The following is a 16,843-nucleotide window of genomic DNA, read 5'->3' on the forward strand; positions in this document are numbered from 1 at the left end:
GTAACATCTTTGTGACCAGAGGATGGAGGAGTATAAACTGCTATCTGAAATTGGAAGAATCTCAGGTCTCCTCCTTACAACAAATTCCTGTTTTAACTTGCTCGCAGTCAGTTCTAGTCTCCCAACTTCAGCTGTGGCCCTGAAAACAAGCAGAACACCTTCCTCTCCAGTTCATTCCATCCCAGCTAAAGCAGCCCTGAACACCTGTTTGTTCTTACACTAAGGACAACAGCCTGTGGCACACACACAGAGAAATTGTGTGTGGGGTGTGTGTGTGTATAAGAAGAGGGAGTTATTTCTTTTCTGCTGGGTTGTTGTCCCCAGTACGTACTGTTCATATAAAGGTTATAAAGTCCATCAATTGATATTGTCTTTCTCTTTGAAAGTACATGTGGTCATAGAACACTATCGTTCAGTTTTGTAATCTTAAACTTCAAACAATGCACTGATGAATTATTTATGTTACAATAATGTGTAGCATAAAATGGAATGAATGCATATCCATATGTGCCCTGAACTTTCTAAAGTGCATGCTAATAAACAGGGTAATCTAGCATCACTTTGGCCTGGTACAATTTATAAGGCAAGCACTTCTCTTGCTTTGGGTTTCTACATTATGTTCTCTGACAATCAGCTTACTGCTTTTCCTCCTGGAGCCTAGCAGGTAACATTTTTCGATTCCAAGCTAACAATGCTTTTCTCTCCAGATAATGAAGGTTGAGGTCTATATATTTCACTTGTCATTCTAGCTTCCAGCCATACTAAATTAGGCTTTAATTCATAATTATTAGGAAGTTACAAATCCATAGAAAAGAGAATATTTTATATTAAGTGGACATTATCTAATCTCATGATTTCATAAAATAATTAAGATACTAGAAATAATTAGGATTTTTTTAAGTTTTTCATTACTTAAAAGTACAGGCATGGATATCAGGGTTGGTGATTTTTTTAAATCTGTATGTAGTTTCTACAACAGTGACAGAAAGAAAAGAAATCCTGCTTAAATAATTCTATTTTTATAGTTGCACAAATTGTCAGATTTGCCCAAATTGGCTTTCCATATCAAAATCTGAGATCAACTACATTGCTTGCAAAGTGGGAGTCTTTTACCAAAACTCCCAGAGAACAAAAGCAAAAAGCCAGGAGTAGACATCTCAAGAACCTTGAATGGTGGGCATTGTTGAAGAAGATTGGGGAACTTCCAGGAGGCTGTTGCTGTTTATGATAATATCTTTGTGTGAAGGCATAGCTCAGGACTGCCAGCCAGGAGAGAAATGAGTCAGGTCCACAGTCCCTCATACACAACTATTGGAGCCAAATGTATTTTGGAAATCATAATTGTTTAAGGTAACATAGTGTACATACCCTGTGAGGTACAGCAAAATTATTCACGTTTAGGATTATTCACATTAAATGGGATAAGTGACAAGTATAAATAGCCTCATATCAGCTCAAGTCAGATTTTGCAACCAAATAAGTTTGGCATAGGTCAGATGTTGCTACCAAAAAGGTTATGAAAAAACTTTCAGTTTTAATTACAGATAAGGATTGTGAGCCTACATCACCACTCTTGGACATTTTATTTATTCCTAATCCAGGAATCTCCATAAAAGGCAATGTCTCTGCCTTCCTCTAAATCATTTCTTCATACTGTTCTCCTCGATAAAATGCAAGGCTACACAGATTATAGGAGGAACCCATTAAGGTATTTCAGATCCAGGTGGGTCAAATATTCACTTGTCAGAGACAGCGAACTGAACAAGTTGTTTTTATAATTTTTGTCTTATTCAAGGAGTACAAATTCATAGGGATATTGTTTGAATAAGGCTTTCTCACACCCTAGTCTCCCATCCAGCCAAGTACCCTCCTTTGTTTGATGCAACCACTACCAGTTTCCTGTGTGTCCTTTTAGGGATAATTACACATATGCAGTTTTGACTGTATACCAACACGTGTACTGTAAAACCACATTATTTTAAATCTATACAGTGTCCCATTATATGGATGTACCATAATGCATTTAACCAGCCCGCTGGTGAATGGATATTTGGGTTATTTGCAGTCTTTTGTGATTGCAAACAAGGCTGCTGTGAATATCCTTATACATGTCATTTATACATGTGAAAGAGTATCTATAGGATAAACTCTTAAAAATGCAGTTATTGGTCACACATAAGTTCATGATGAATTATTCATCCTTGAATAAGTCAAATTGAAAATTGCTTCAATAGAGACTGCACAACTTATGTTCCCATTTGAATATTTGGAATGCCTATTTGAAATAGGCAATATTTGAAAGCGCCTATTTTATTACACCTTCAAGAGCATAAAAAAAGTTTAGTTCTTTGCCAAACTGAGACATGAACATTGTTACTAGTAGTTATAACTAGCTTTTCTCGGGGCACCTGGGTGGCTCAGTTGTTAAGTGTCTGCCTTCCGCTCAGGGTGTGATCCTGGAGTCCTGAGATGGAGCCCCATCTCAGGAAGTCTGCTTCTTCCTCTCCCACTCCCCCTGCCGGTGTTCCCTCTCTCACTGGCTGTCTCTCTCTCTCTCTCTCTCTGTGTCAAATAAATAAAATCTTAAAAAAACAAAACAAAACAAAAACCTTACAAAGTTTTTCAAAAAAATAACTAGCTTTTCTCTTATTATGAGTGAAGCTTTATATTTGAAAAATAGGTAGATGGTTGATAGTCAAGTATTTACATTGTTATTCTTAACTATACATAAATACTACATACTACTCTCTTCTGTATTAAAAAGTAAAAGGGGAAGAGAGAAAGGGAGAGAGATTGAGAGAGTAAAAACATTCTAACACATGCAACAGTAAATAGGAAGGTTTTGATGCAAGAAACAACTTGTCCATTCCAGAAATAGGAAGAAGACCGCTGTACACTGGAACACAATGAATGAAAGAGAGAGTCATGTGAAATGAGAAAGAAGCAGGCGGGGATTTAACATTCAGGGTCTTGTTGCCTACATTAGTCAGGGTTCTCTACAGAAACAGAACCAATGGGAGATACATAGACTCGAGGGCAGAGGAGGGGAAGAGAGGGTGGGACAGACTGTATTTTAAGCAATTGGCTCATAAGTTGTGGGGCCGGGCAAGATGAATTCATAGCGCAAGCCAGCAGGCTGAGAATTTGGGGTAAAAGTTGATGTTTACAGTCTTGACTGAAATCCATAGGGCAGGCCAGCAGTCTAGAAACTCAGGCGGAATATCTGTTGCAGTTTTGGGCAGAATTCCTTCTTCTTTAGGAAACATTAGTTCTTGTTTCTAAGGCCTTCAACTAACTGGATGAGGCCCACCTACATTCTGGAGGATAATCTGTCTTACTTAAAGTCAATTGATTGTAAATGTTAATTGTTTCTAAAAATATTTTCACAACAACATCTAGACTAGTGGTTGACCGAACAACGGGGCACCATATACTAGCCAAGTTGACACATAAAATTAACTGTCACACTGCCCATGTGAACTGTTTTGTACTTTAAGTGCAGGGGATAACCCTGAAGGGGATTGACAGGATGTGTTTTGAATTTGTAAAAACATTCTCTGGTTGCTCTATGGAGGGGAACAAGAATAAAATGGAAAACCATTGAGGCTGCTGCAGTAATACAGATGAGGGATGATAATAACTAGGACTCTAGAGTTTGAAATGGAATAAAAACAATCAAAACTGTAATATTTTTAGGAAGTAGCACCAACAGGACCTTATAGGGAAGAGGGCAGTAAGATGTCAAGGATGACTCAAGATTTTTGGCTTTGGGATTTATTTGAGTGGATGAAAAAGCTTTTATTGAAATGAGAAAACTGGGAGAGGAGGGAGCAGATTTACCATGGGAGAAGGGATAGATATTGGACAAAGATGAAGCCTTCAGTTTTAAGTTTGAGATGCTTCAAGATATCCAAGTGAGGAAATCAAGTATATGATTAGATTTTGGAGCTTGGACTAAAGATAATAAACCTGAGAATTGACATAGAGAGGTTACAGAATACTGAGATCACCTCAAGAGAAAAAGAAGAGTATGAGGGAAAAAGCTGAAAAGAGAAAAGACTACTGACCTAAGCACTGAGGAGTGCGAATATTTTGAAGTTGGATAGAAAAAATTTTAAAAACTAGAAATGATATTGAAGAGTGACCCAAAAGGCCAGAAGAAATTCAGAAGGTTATAACGTCTTCCATGAAACCAGGAGAACCAGAGGGAGAAGGGTTGATAGACATGGTCAGTAGAATGAATCTGAGAGGTCAATAATTGAAGTATCTACTGGATTTGCCAAATAGAGGGGGTTTGATAACCTTTAGAAGAATAGTTTCAGGAAAGTGGTCAGGTGAGTTGGAGTGATTAGAGACCAAATGAGAGATGAGGAAGTAGAGACAGAAAACATGCTACTGTTTTAAAAAGGTTGTTATAAAGACAAGCAAAAGGGGATGCAGGTTAAGGGAGGATTTCTGTTTAATTTTGTACTATGGGAGTTCTTAAATACACACAAAAGTAGAGAGAATATAATGGACCCATGTGGTTTACTGAGTTTTGGAAACCTTCAATGTTCATTGTTCTTTCTGAATCCCAGACATCATGTCATTTTACCAATGAATGTATGTATTTCTAACAGATAATGACTTTTTAAAACATAATCACAATACCATTATACACCCAACAAAGTAACAAATTTTTAATATCATCCAAAACTCTTTCCATGGTCAGTTTTCCTAGTTTGTTTCGAACATACATATTTATCATTGATTCTTTTAATCACTATTTAATTGAAGTCTACATACTCCCATTTGTTTGATTGATCTCTTAAATCTTTTATCTATAACAGGTTTCCTTTCTTTTGTAATATCATTTATTTGTTGAAGTAACTAAGTCATTTGTCTTGTAGAATTTCACATATTCTGGGACACGGATGGTTATATCCTTACAATGTCATTTACTATTCTTCCATACTTTATATTTCACATGAATTGACAATTAGATCTAGAGGTTTGATTAGGCTCAAATTACATTGTTCTGTAGTAAGAATACTTCATAGGTGATGCTGTGTACTTTCTACTGTAATGGATAAGGAAGAAAATAATTACTGGTTGTCCTACTTTCATGATTATAAAACGTGGATAAGTGGGCTTAGATGATGTCATCCTGACCCTTCCATTATAAAGGTCCCTATCAACCTTTCACTTAAGGTTTTAGCAGCCATTGATGATTGCTGACTAGATTAGGGGTTGCAAAACAGTTAATTTTCTATTGTTACCTCTTCATTTATTAGTTGTGATTTTTCTAGAAAGAAGAACTTTCAGGATTTTTTTAAATATTGGAAGATACTAGAGCCTGTTTGAAAGCTGATGATAATGATTTGGTTAAGAGAGAAAAAGTAATATTGAGGAGAGAGGAGATGAACAAACGATGAATGTCCCCAAGAAGGCGATGGGGGATGGAATTCAGAGCAGATGAAGAACAGTCAGCTTTTGTTAGGAGACATCCACTCCTTTCACTGTAATGGAGGGTAGAAAGAAGTTGAATGCAGATACAAGGAGGTTAGTAATTTGGCACTCGGAAGAGTAATATAGTTCCCTGTGGCTTATGTTTTTTAATGAACTATACAGGAAAGTTACTGACAAGGCAGTTGGAGAAATTGGGGGAATAAAGTAAAGGAGCAGAAGTTTTAATTCTGTTTTTATATTTAATGAGAGCTTTAAAAAAATAACTCGGGGCGCCTGGGTGGCACAGCGGTTAAGCGCCTGCCTTCGGCTCAGGGCGTGATCCCGGCGTTATGGGATCGAGCCCCACATCAGGCTCCTCTGCTATGAGCCTGCTTCTTCCTCTCCCACTCCCCCTGCTTGTGTTCCCCCTCTCGCTGGCTGTCTCTATCTCTGTCAAATAAATAAATAAAATCTTTAAAAAAAAATAAATTCTAAAAAAAATAAAAATAATAAAAGATATAATGGGGAAGGGGGATTCATTCATATGAGCAATGAAAAAATTAGGGAATTCCTCCTAATAATAAACCTAAAAGAAAAATTTTTTAAAAAGTAAACTTTTAAATAAATAAACAAACCTAAAAGAAATTTATGTAACCTCTCTGGAAATACATTTCGTAGCTAAGATAATTGAGAACTTATGTTTATCTATTTCCTGAAACACCAATATGATGACAGTAAATGAATGCTTTTAAAGGAATAAATTCACAAGGATAAGTACATCAGAAGACTCAGCAATATACCAGAGATTTATTCACATTTTTGGAAAATGGAAAATGAATGGAGGATTAGTAACTTACTAAATAGAACAGAGGAAGCTGCCGCATAGAAAGCACTGAGAAAGGTATTCACACAAAAAGAGATAGATGGCACAGAACTTTGGAAAGTTTTGGGAATTAGAAACAACGTGAACAATAGAAAGTAGTGATGTGGAGTGGAACTAAAAATATTATGGAATGGACATGTGAAGTGAGAATTAAAAAACACGGTACCTCTACCACAGTACCATATATGGAGTATTAGTCCCAAGCAGAAGACTAGAGATGAACCCTATCTAGAAAGTTCAACAGAGAAGAGACATTAAGGAATGTCATATTTTGGAAGGTGAGATGAGTCAGATTAGGCTGAAAATAGGATAAATTCAAAGTCTACGAATGGAAAGTTTGGCTTCCTTCCCTGGCCCAGAAGTAGACTCCATCTCCTTACCATGTAGAATTTTGGAAGATTCTTCTCTGAAGACGCTTAACAGTCTCAGGAAAAAGACCTCCACATACTGGTATGGAGTGGTACATCTAGCTTGGGAAACAGTCTGGCAATTCCTTAAAAGGTTAAACATAGAGCTTGCAATCCCACTCCTATGTATCTACCCAAGAGAAATCAAAACATATGTCCATGCTGAAATTTGTACATGACTGTTTATTGAGGCACTGTTCCCACTAACCAAAGGGTGGAAACAACCCAATGTCTATCATGTGATGCATGGATAAACAAAATGTGGTCTATCCAAACTGGAATATTATTTGGCAACAAAGAAGAGTGAAGTAATGATACATAGTACAACATGGTTGAATCTTGAAAACATTGGCTAAATGAAAAAGCCAATCACAAAAGGCTATATACTATATGGTTTTATGTATATGAAATGTCCAGGCAAATTTATGGAGATAGATAGTGGTTGTCTAGGGCTAGGAGAAGGGATGGAAATAGAGAGTGACTGCTAATAGGAACAGGGTTTCTTTAGGGGGGCAGGGGGCAATGAAAATGTTCTCAAAGTAAATTACGATAGTTGCCTAATTCTTAATAAAGTAGAAACCACTGATCTGTATGCTTTAAATAGGTAAATTTCTGTGTGTATTTTTATTTCAATAAAACAGTTTGAAGTTTATAAAGAAGCAGTTAGCTACATTGAATGCTGCAGAGACATTATGTAAAATAAGTGCTACAAAAAAATCTATTTGATTTAACAACGTGGAGATCATTGGTGAATTTGGTGATTTCAATTTTAGTGGTGTGGTAGAAGATGAAAGCCAGATTGTAATAAATTCAGAAATGGTTTGGTTATAAAAGGGGAGGTCTTCTTAAGTGCTCTTGATTAACGGTAAACAGGAAAAGACTGAAGGTTCTAGAGTGGATAGTCAATACAAAAATGTCCCTAAGAAACATAAATGGAGTAGTTAGTCTTGTCTAAAAGAAGGATCACTTCCTTTAGTATGAAAGGAGGAAATGATGAGTGCTGAAAGACTTGTAAACTTGATAAAGACAATTTCTCTTTAATGACCTCTCTTTTCTCTGAAGTGGGAAACAAGGCCATCTGTTTAGGAAAGTAGTAAGAAGGGGAAATGAGGAGAACAAAACAGCTGATTAGAGAAATACAGTAGCTTTGTCAGAAAATGTGTAGCACCCACTTAAGGTTAGTGACAATGAATTTATATTGGACCTGCTCTTTGTTTGCTTGTTTCTTTCAACATTGTTTTATTTACACCAAGTTGCCCAACTATAACTCACAGAAAAGGCAGACATTTAGATTTATGCAGCATTGTGCTTTTGCCAGATTTAGGAGAGAAGACAGAAACACAGTGGACACGTTTTTAAGAGCATTGTTAAATGAGTGATTGGAATGCCAGACCATGAAATTCAAGATGAATAAGGGACAAAGGGCTGGGAAGAAAGTATGCTATTAATGGTCCCACCAGGACAGAGATTTTAGTGAATTTGCTCACCACTTTATTCTTAGTTCTTAGAGCAATCGTTGTTTGAATTAATGGTCTGATGAGACCAATGGGCAGAGATACTGGAAATAGTTGAAAAAGCAAGCTTGAAGTTAGCATGTGGGCATCAGAAAGTAGTAGAATGTTTGAGTTACTGAATTAAAAAAGATGCCATTTTAATTGATGACGGGTTCCAGGATATGAATAGAAAGGCTTGTTGAGAAAGTCTTTGACCGGAGATGTCAAGGAACTAAGAAGTCAGAGTGTTGGTCCAGTGTCATTCATGTGATGTTAACATTAGCAAGGATGATGGCAAAAGTTAAATTGAATTGTCCAAGTAAAATCAAGGGGAAGAATCAAGTGTTAGCATCTTCAGTGATTGAGAGTGAGTGGGTAAATAGATGATATAGGTGAAGAGAGGTTGAGAGTGGTAGAGCAGATGACAGGATACTCAGAGCAATAAGAATTTAATGTGGTGCTGGGGAACAGTGATCAAAAAGCAATAATGGAAGCAGTGATGATTCCAATACTACCTTTGGCCATGAAATACATAGGATATGTTGAGTATAAACAGTGCCCACTCAGAATAATGTAGGGAAAGCATTGACCTCAGCAAAGAGCCAGGTTTCAGGAAAAATAGGAGATGAAGGAAGTACTCTAAGAAGAGTACAAATATAGCCAAGTATGTCATGAAGCAAAAGCTCTAGAAGTGTTGGAGGGCATGGGAAGGGATGGGAATAAGGAGGGAGGAAGTACAGAACATAAGAGAGATAGCAGTATTTTGCTAACCTGTGATGGATTGTAGTGGGGAATAGCCTTTGGGCATTGACCAAGTGAGAGAAGAAATAAGAGACCTAGTTGATTTTGTCTCGAAAGACCTTGGACCTAACCTAAGTGCTCTTCATTAAAAATAATGTCGTAGAAAATTGATAAGGAAAAAATAGCCCCAATATATCAAATGAAAAAGTAGTTTATACAAACTATATGTGTAGTATCCTTTTTTGTAAAATGAAAACAACAAGAATGTGTGGATGGGTAATACTTTGCAGAATGTTTGAAATATATTGTGATGATTTTTTTTGGTAGAGCCACCACTTGAAGATTTATTTATTTATTTTAGAGAGAGAGAGAAAGAGTGGGGAGAGGGGCAAAGGGAGAGGGAGAATCGCAAGCAGACTCCCTACAGAGCACAGACCCTGATGTGGGGCTCTATCCCAGGACACTGAGATCATGACCTGAGCCGAAACCAAGAGCTGGCCACTTAACCAACTGAGCCACCCAGGTGCCGCATATTGTGATTTTTTAAAAGACTAGCTGTCCAAAAATTTTAAAAAGCTACTTATGGAGGAAGGTACTAAGATCGAAGCCATTGGACCATTCATTTTTTTCAACAAATATTTAGCAGCTACCTTGTGTCAGATACCATTCTTGGCAGTGGAGATAGTATCAGTTAACACAATAATGACCCCATCCTCATGGAGCTCATTACTGTTGAAAGAGATAGGCAATAAATAATGTATTTTGGGTAGTATTGAGTGATATAATAAAACACCAGGGCACCTAGGTGGCTCAGCCGTTAAGTGTCTGCCTTCCGCTCAGGTCATGATCCCAGGGTCCTGGGATTGAGCCCCACATCGGGCTCCCTGCTCGGAGGGAAGCCTGCTTCTCCCTCTCACATCCCCTTGTTTGTGTTCCCTCTCTCGCTGTCTCTGTCTGTCAAATAAATAAATAAAATACTTTTTAAAAAAAAAACACTTAATGAGATAAAATGACTGTGGTATGATGGCTATTTCAGATAGAGCATTTAGGGAAGGCCTCTTTGAGGAGGTGACATTAATGACTAGAGGCAGCAAGCTAGGTCTGACAGCAGAGCATCCTAAGCAGAGGACACAGCACGTGTTCAGGCCCAGAGGTAGCTGGCTCGATGGAGAGTAGCATGATTTAAAGGGGGGAAAAATGAGTTCTGCTTAAGATAGTTAGAATGCCTATTACACATCTAAGAGGAGAAATCAGGCAGCAGTTGGGATGTGAGTCTGGAACTTGGGAGCAAGCTTCATCTTGGAGCTCTACATTTAGGACTTATTGATATTATTAAAAGTCATGTGAACGAATGTAATCACTTAAGCTATGAGAGCTGAGGATTGAGCCCTGGAATATGCCATCATTTAAAAGGTGAGGGAGGAGCAGGATAATCAGGAGAGATCTGAAATCACAAAAGATGATAAAAGGGAATGTGAGGGGAAAGCTCCAGAGGCCACGTCCTCCCCTGGGTTTTGTCTCAGTGTCTTGCTAGGTCAGAGGCAACCAAAACTGGAGCAAGATCTCTAGGAGGACAGAATCATGCCAGTACAGCCAAGTCCAAATTGTTTCCTGGATGGGACTGGCAGAATAAACCAAATCAGCCTTCTCCTTACCACTGCTCCGTAAGGAAGCTTGTAAGTCAGCCTGTGTGCCCGGGTAGCTCGGGAGCACTGGCTCTGTGAGGTACAGACGCAAGAAAGACCAACACAGTCAATGCCTATGGAGCAAATAGAGTCTGAGTTTCTCCAGGGATGGTATTTTATAGATTCGAATAAGTTGCCTATCCCTTTAAGTAGTTTAAACACCAAACTCCCATCAGGGTCAGGCCAAGTTAATCAACTTTATAACTAACCTCCTGTCACATGTCACCTCAGCAAACTAAGGCACACTGCTCACAGAACATAATTTGATGAACACTGCTCTTTCCTGGTATTAAGTATCAAATGCCATAGGAATTCATTTTTTATTTTGCTTTATTGTATATATAATTCTGGTATAAAATTGGATGATATCTCAAGCCTTGGTTTTGAAAACAATCTTTGCTATTTTCTTGCTTTTTAATCTGCGAAATTATTTGGTCTTTCCTGATAGCAAAAGTACTGTTAAAAGACTTGAATAAAATTAGCTGTGAGGTGCCACTGAAATGTGAGGTCCTTCTGTACCACAGACTTTCTGATTCTTCTGCCACAGTGTAATCCATAATAGAATATGGCTTCTAGAGAAAGAGAATTTTTATGATAACAGCAGAACCGTGCAGATAAGCATTTGTACCTTAGGGTAAATGAAATTATTGGCAAAAAGATAGCCCAGTGGATTTCAAATGTGGATATGTTCATACTGAGTTACAACTAATCATACTATACTTTTAAAATAAAATGTAGGGGCGCCTGGGTGGCTCAGGCAGTTAAGCACCCAACTCTCGATTTTGGCTCAGGTCAGGATCTCAAGGTCATGCACTGGACCTGCTTAAGATTCTTTCTGTCCCTCTCCCTCTGTCTGCCCCCCCCACACCCACTTGTGGATGTACACACACTCTCTCTCTCTCTAAAAAATAAAATAAAATAAAATGCAATTGGAAACACCAACCATTTTCTTCTTCTACTCTTCCCTTAGTTACACATCTGATTTATCTTGGTGGAAAGACTCAAGTCTAGGAAGTCAAGGCACCTGAAGTAAAAACCACTTCGCTCTGCCACTCACTTGCTGTGTGACCCTAATCAGTTCACGTATAGTTCACGTATAGCTCTCTGAACCTCAGTAAAATAAGAGGATTGTTTCAAATTATGCCTAAGACCCCGTCCTCCATGACTAAGCATTACTAAGTGTTCACCAATATCCGGTTCTCCTCCTCTTCTGGAGCTACATGACTAGTTCTGGCCAATCAGATAGAAGGAGAAGTGTTGTGTCACTTCCAGGCTGTGGAAACCTATGTACAATTCCTCAGTTTCTCTGCCCGGCCGAAACAGTAGAGAGGCTTACACGTTCCAGGTGATGTAGCCAGAAGATAGTGGAGCCACTCTGCCTGGACCTACTTTGAGCCTATAGCATAAGCATGACATGTATTTGAGTTATGTGAAGCCATTGGAACTTGACGTTAATTTGTTCTGCCGCATAACCTAACTTATCCTAATGCATCAGATCTAACTTTCTGTGGTTTTTGTGGGTCACTCTTTCCATATTATAAAGATTTTTTTCTACTGTATTGTATGTGAATAAGAGTACTATGAAGGAATTTGAAGCACACAGCTTTTTTTTCAAATGATCAAATAAGTTGGTACCTATTAAAGCAGTCTTTAAGCACAAATCCCTGTCATTACTCTGTATTTCAGTTTGCGTCTCTGAAAGATTGATTTCTGACATACTTTCAGATCCCCAATTATTTGGGCTCTATTTTTTTTAACAGAGAAAGCAGCTGGTTTATTTCCTCATTCAGAGTATCACTCCCTAGCTGTTTTAAGCATGAAATTATATAGAAGAATACACCTTTCTATTGTTTCTAACTTTTCAATAAGTTTTGACAGTCTGTATGAAGAGGTGAATATTACAAGATTGCCACATGTCTCTAAGGAAGGTTCAAACAAAGCCTATTCCTTGAGCGTGAAGTAGGTCTGTCTTTCTGATAAAGAAACTTTCTTGGAAACAGTACTCAACTCATTGGCTTACACCTTAAATGAAGATGTTTTGGTTGAACACAGTAACCATTGTTTTGAATGGCAGAGATAATTGTATTGAAATAGTGCCTTAATGCTGTGAGAATAAAATCTGCAAAAAGAAAATTCTGCTCAAAAGAATTTCAATTTACAGTTTTTCATACCATAAAAAATATGACATTTCCATGCCTGAGATGTTAGTCTGATCTTGCCTGGAACTTGAGGGCAGGCCAGCTACATAGCTTACGAGACCAATGCAAAATGAAAATGTGGGACCCCTTGTTCAAAAAGTAGGATGAAGAAAAAAAGTAAGATGAAAATGTAGTTAAAGTTACTAAAATACAAAGCTTTTTCCTTTAAGAAGAAATTTATAAAGCATGACCAGTAATGGTGATACATGAGTAATAGCATAAACCTACAGATAGCAAAAAAAAATTTATATTTTTGAGGTCATAATTTTATATAATAAATAATACTTTATTAATGTGATAACTTGACTGATCATAAGATTTTTCTAGCTCACTTTTCTTTAAATTCATTTATTAGATCATCAAAATTGATACATTTAGCAACTTTATTTTAAATGATACAATTAAAAGCAAATCAGTCACTCCTGGCAAATGAAAGATCACACATAATTTTTGGTAATTTTTAATTTTAAGAAGAATCTTTCTGTGGATGCAACTGACACTGGAGCTGTTGGGAATATTTTATAGGTTGTGGCAACACTAGGATAAATTTCTGATAAATGATTTCAAAATATAAATTCCAGCATCTCTTGAGCTGATGATACAGGACAATTTTTCTAAGAAGGTACAACTCTTTATACACATTAGTTTTATATATGTCAGAAAATCTAATTTTAAACATAAGTTTGTTCAGTGTTGTTTTTCTCTGGTATGTCCCATAACTTCTAGAGGTCATACAAGAAACCAAAAGTGACTTAATGATTTGTATATAGTTCAAAACTCCTACCTATGCTTTCTATTGCCATATCTTTCATGACAAAGAAAAAATTAATTTTAAAATTGTCATCCTCATTAATTGGTTCATTTGAAGCTGCATATGAAAATAGTGTTGTTTTCCATCAGATGCAACAATCGTTACATTTGATTTCTAAACCTGTGGATATTTACTTTGCAATGGCGCAGTTGGTTTGACGGGGGGCGGGAGGGAGTTCTGGGGTTTCTTGTGTGTATTTGTTTGTTTGTTTGTTTGTTTTAAAGAGAGCATGCATGTGAGGGGGAAGAAGGGCAGAAGGCAGAGGGAGAGAGAATCCTAAGCAGGCTCCATGCCCAGCTCAGAGCCTGATGTGGGGCTCGATCTCAGGACCTTAGATCATGACCCAAGCTGAAATCAAGAGTCTTATGCTTAGGGGCGCCTGGGTGGCACAGCGGTTAAGCGTCTGCCTTCGGCTCAGGGCGTGATCCCAGCGTTCTGGGATCGAGCCCCACATCAGGCTCTTCCGCTATGAGCCTGCTTCTTCCTCTCCCACTCCCCCTGCTTGTGTTCCCTCTCTCACTGGCTGTCTCTATCTCTTTCGAATAAATAAATAAATAAATAAATAATACCCTTTAAATTNATAAATAAATAAAATCTTAAAAAAAAAAAAAAAAAGAGTCTTATGCTTAACTGACTGAGCCACCCAGGCGCCCCGGTGCAGCAGGTTTTAACACCTGATTCTAAACCCTTTGAAGAAATCTTATATCTCTTGTATATGCTTTATTGCAATGTCCATGTGTATGCTTTGTTCTATAATATTCTACTGATGTGTATTGCCTAAATGCTACTGTTCTCATTTCAGCGCTCAGGCCAGAGAGCTAATATTTTGCCGTGGGGGGATGGGTTCTGGGAAAAGACAGGCAAGCCAGCAAGTGCTCCCACAACTGCAGCTTCTCCTGCTGCCACCATCATCACCGTCACCAGAATGGGCCCAGGTCCCAACCCCAGCCACACCCTCAGAGCCCTGCAGCTCTGGCTGCTTCTGGCAGGAATGTGCACACCAGGCAGGCAGGCCGACTGTTTGGCATACACACTGTCCGTCATTGCCCGCTGTGCCTGTGGCCTGAACCCACATACGCATACCCAGCGTATCTCCTCTGTTCACACACCTGCTCCCTTGTCCCATCAGATTTCATTTGTAAGACACAAGGTCAAAGAAAAAAATCAAGAGTTTCAAGACAGCAACAGAAGAGCATTAAGCCAAGTCTAGGGCCATGTGCGACTGCTCGAGGCTTCATGGTATATCTGTAGAAATGGCTTGGCTCCTAGTATGAATGAGTATAGAGGCAGATACATTTATGCCTTTGGCTTTCCATAGTGGGAATACATACAAATGGGCCATGGACGAGGGTGTTACTGACTACTATTAGTTTCTCTGTCTGTCTGCTGCTCTAAGCCTACCCTTTTTGATAAAAATCCCAGACACCAAGGCAGTCTTTCTTTGGAGGGAGCTCTTCATAGATTCAGAGGAGAGTTTCTTTTCCCAAGACTCTAGAGAGAATGGGAGTGAGACAGCAGGATGGAACTAACATTTATTGAGTACTTATTATGTTAATTTATACCAACTGATTCATTTAATCCTAACAGGAATTCTATTAGCCCCTTATGCCTGAGAATCTGAACTGAAAGGTTGAAGAACTTTCCCAAGATCACACAGCCTGCAAATGGTAGAGGAAAGATTTAAACCAGACAGCTTTAATGTCCTGAATGAGAGCACTGGAGACAAACTACTTGGGTCCAAATCCTGACTGTGCCATATACTGGCTTCATGTTGGATGAGTTCCTTCCCTGAGCCTCGGTTTCCTCGGTGTATGTACTAGAGATCAGACGAGTAGAGTACCTACTTCGTAGGGTTGTTCAGAGGGTTAAATGAAGGTTGAATACATGTAAAGCATTAAGAACAGTGCCTGACAATTAATAAGCCTACAGTAAATGCTACTACTGCCATCATTACTGTTGTCACCATTCCTTTGCCCACTCCACAGTCTCTCTTCACAGCTTAGAAACAATGATGGTGATAAGCAGAGGAGAAGAGCTTACAGGCAGGCAGCAGAGGCCTTCTGCTGCTTACCCTCCCTAAAGCTCCCCTCACAGGCCCTCTTGCACATGATGTGATCGGTGATCTGATTCTTGCTCCCGGCAGCCCATCTCTGTAGGCTTCTTGGGTTCTAATATTCCACTGGTCTGATCATTTTCTGTCTGGGTTGTGTGTGTTGCAGGTATGAGACGTCTCTGCTGGATTTGGTTCAATCTCTGAGTCCAAAGTCTGCTCCCAAACCTCAGCCCCATCCCTCCAGAGAAGCCGGGGCCTGGAATCACAGTACTCGCCGACTCAGCCCTCGAAAATCAGCCTGGAACAAGATGGGGACAGGCAGGACCCCCGAAGACCTGGAGGAGAATCAAATTCTGGAAGATATCTTTTTCATTTGACATTGAAACACACGCTACAAAATTTCCATCCAAATTGTGTGGGCTTCTTTCTATACTGATGTAGGATTTTAAATTATTTGATTGCAAAGTAACCGTGTCTCTCCTTTCACAGGGGCCTCTCTCACTAACATCCTGTTATGTGTTGAACATAGTAATCGTGCTACAAACCCAGAGTGGTTTTGTTCAGACCCATCAGTAGGTAACACATTAAGGGGCAACGTGGGTAGAGAGCAGTATCTTTTCTATGCCAAGCAGAGGTTAGAAAATTGACATAGGACACTTTCTACATGCAAAGGCCTTTGCATATTCATTTCCAGAGTGTTTCCTTCTCAGTACTTTGTTGGAAAAGGTTGACTTCTCTTGTAGGGAAGGCCTTTTCACGGAAAGTTCCCTCTGATTTAAAAGTAGCCCCTTTGTAACATAAGTAGTTTCAGAAAGACAGACTCCTTACCTTTCCACCTCTCCTTTACCTCTATTCCCTCACTGCCTACCTCCACATACGTGTAGTCATTTAATTCTGAGGTTGGAGTTGGTGCCCCTACCGTCACAAGCAACACCGAGGACCAACTGTGAGTCAGTTCCGGTAGTCATCAGCCCTTAACCAAAGGGCACAATGGGCTGGAGGGAGGGACCCAACCAACCCTTGGAAACCAGCATCAAGTCAGCAACAGAGTGACACCCTCGGGAAGTAAAATGGAGGCACAGGCCTGACATGCTTTTCCTGCCGTCCACCCATTTCCCAGGATAAATAAGAGCAATAGCTCAGTG

The 16,843-nt window shown here is 39.0% G+C and overlaps 1 protein-coding gene across 1 annotated transcript in view; it reads left to right on the plus strand.

Moving 5' to 3' along the window:
• The window catches only part of KIAA1328 (KIAA1328 ortholog), a 323,965-nt gene extending 307,798 nt beyond the window's left edge, over window positions 1-16,167 (plus strand). The window contains 1 exon segment of the mRNA XM_034643054.1: window positions 15,865-16,167. Coding sequence (XP_034498945.1) covers window positions 15,865-16,075 — 211 coding nt within the window. The 3' untranslated portion in view covers window positions 16,076-16,167.
• The last annotated feature ends 676 nt before the right edge of the window (window positions 16,168-16,843 follow it).

Source organism: Ailuropoda melanoleuca, chromosome 14 (genome assembly GCF_002007445.2).
Source record: "Ailuropoda melanoleuca isolate Jingjing chromosome 14, ASM200744v2, whole genome shotgun sequence".
NCBI classification, from domain to species: Eukaryota; Metazoa; Chordata; class Mammalia; order Carnivora; family Ursidae; genus Ailuropoda; species Ailuropoda melanoleuca.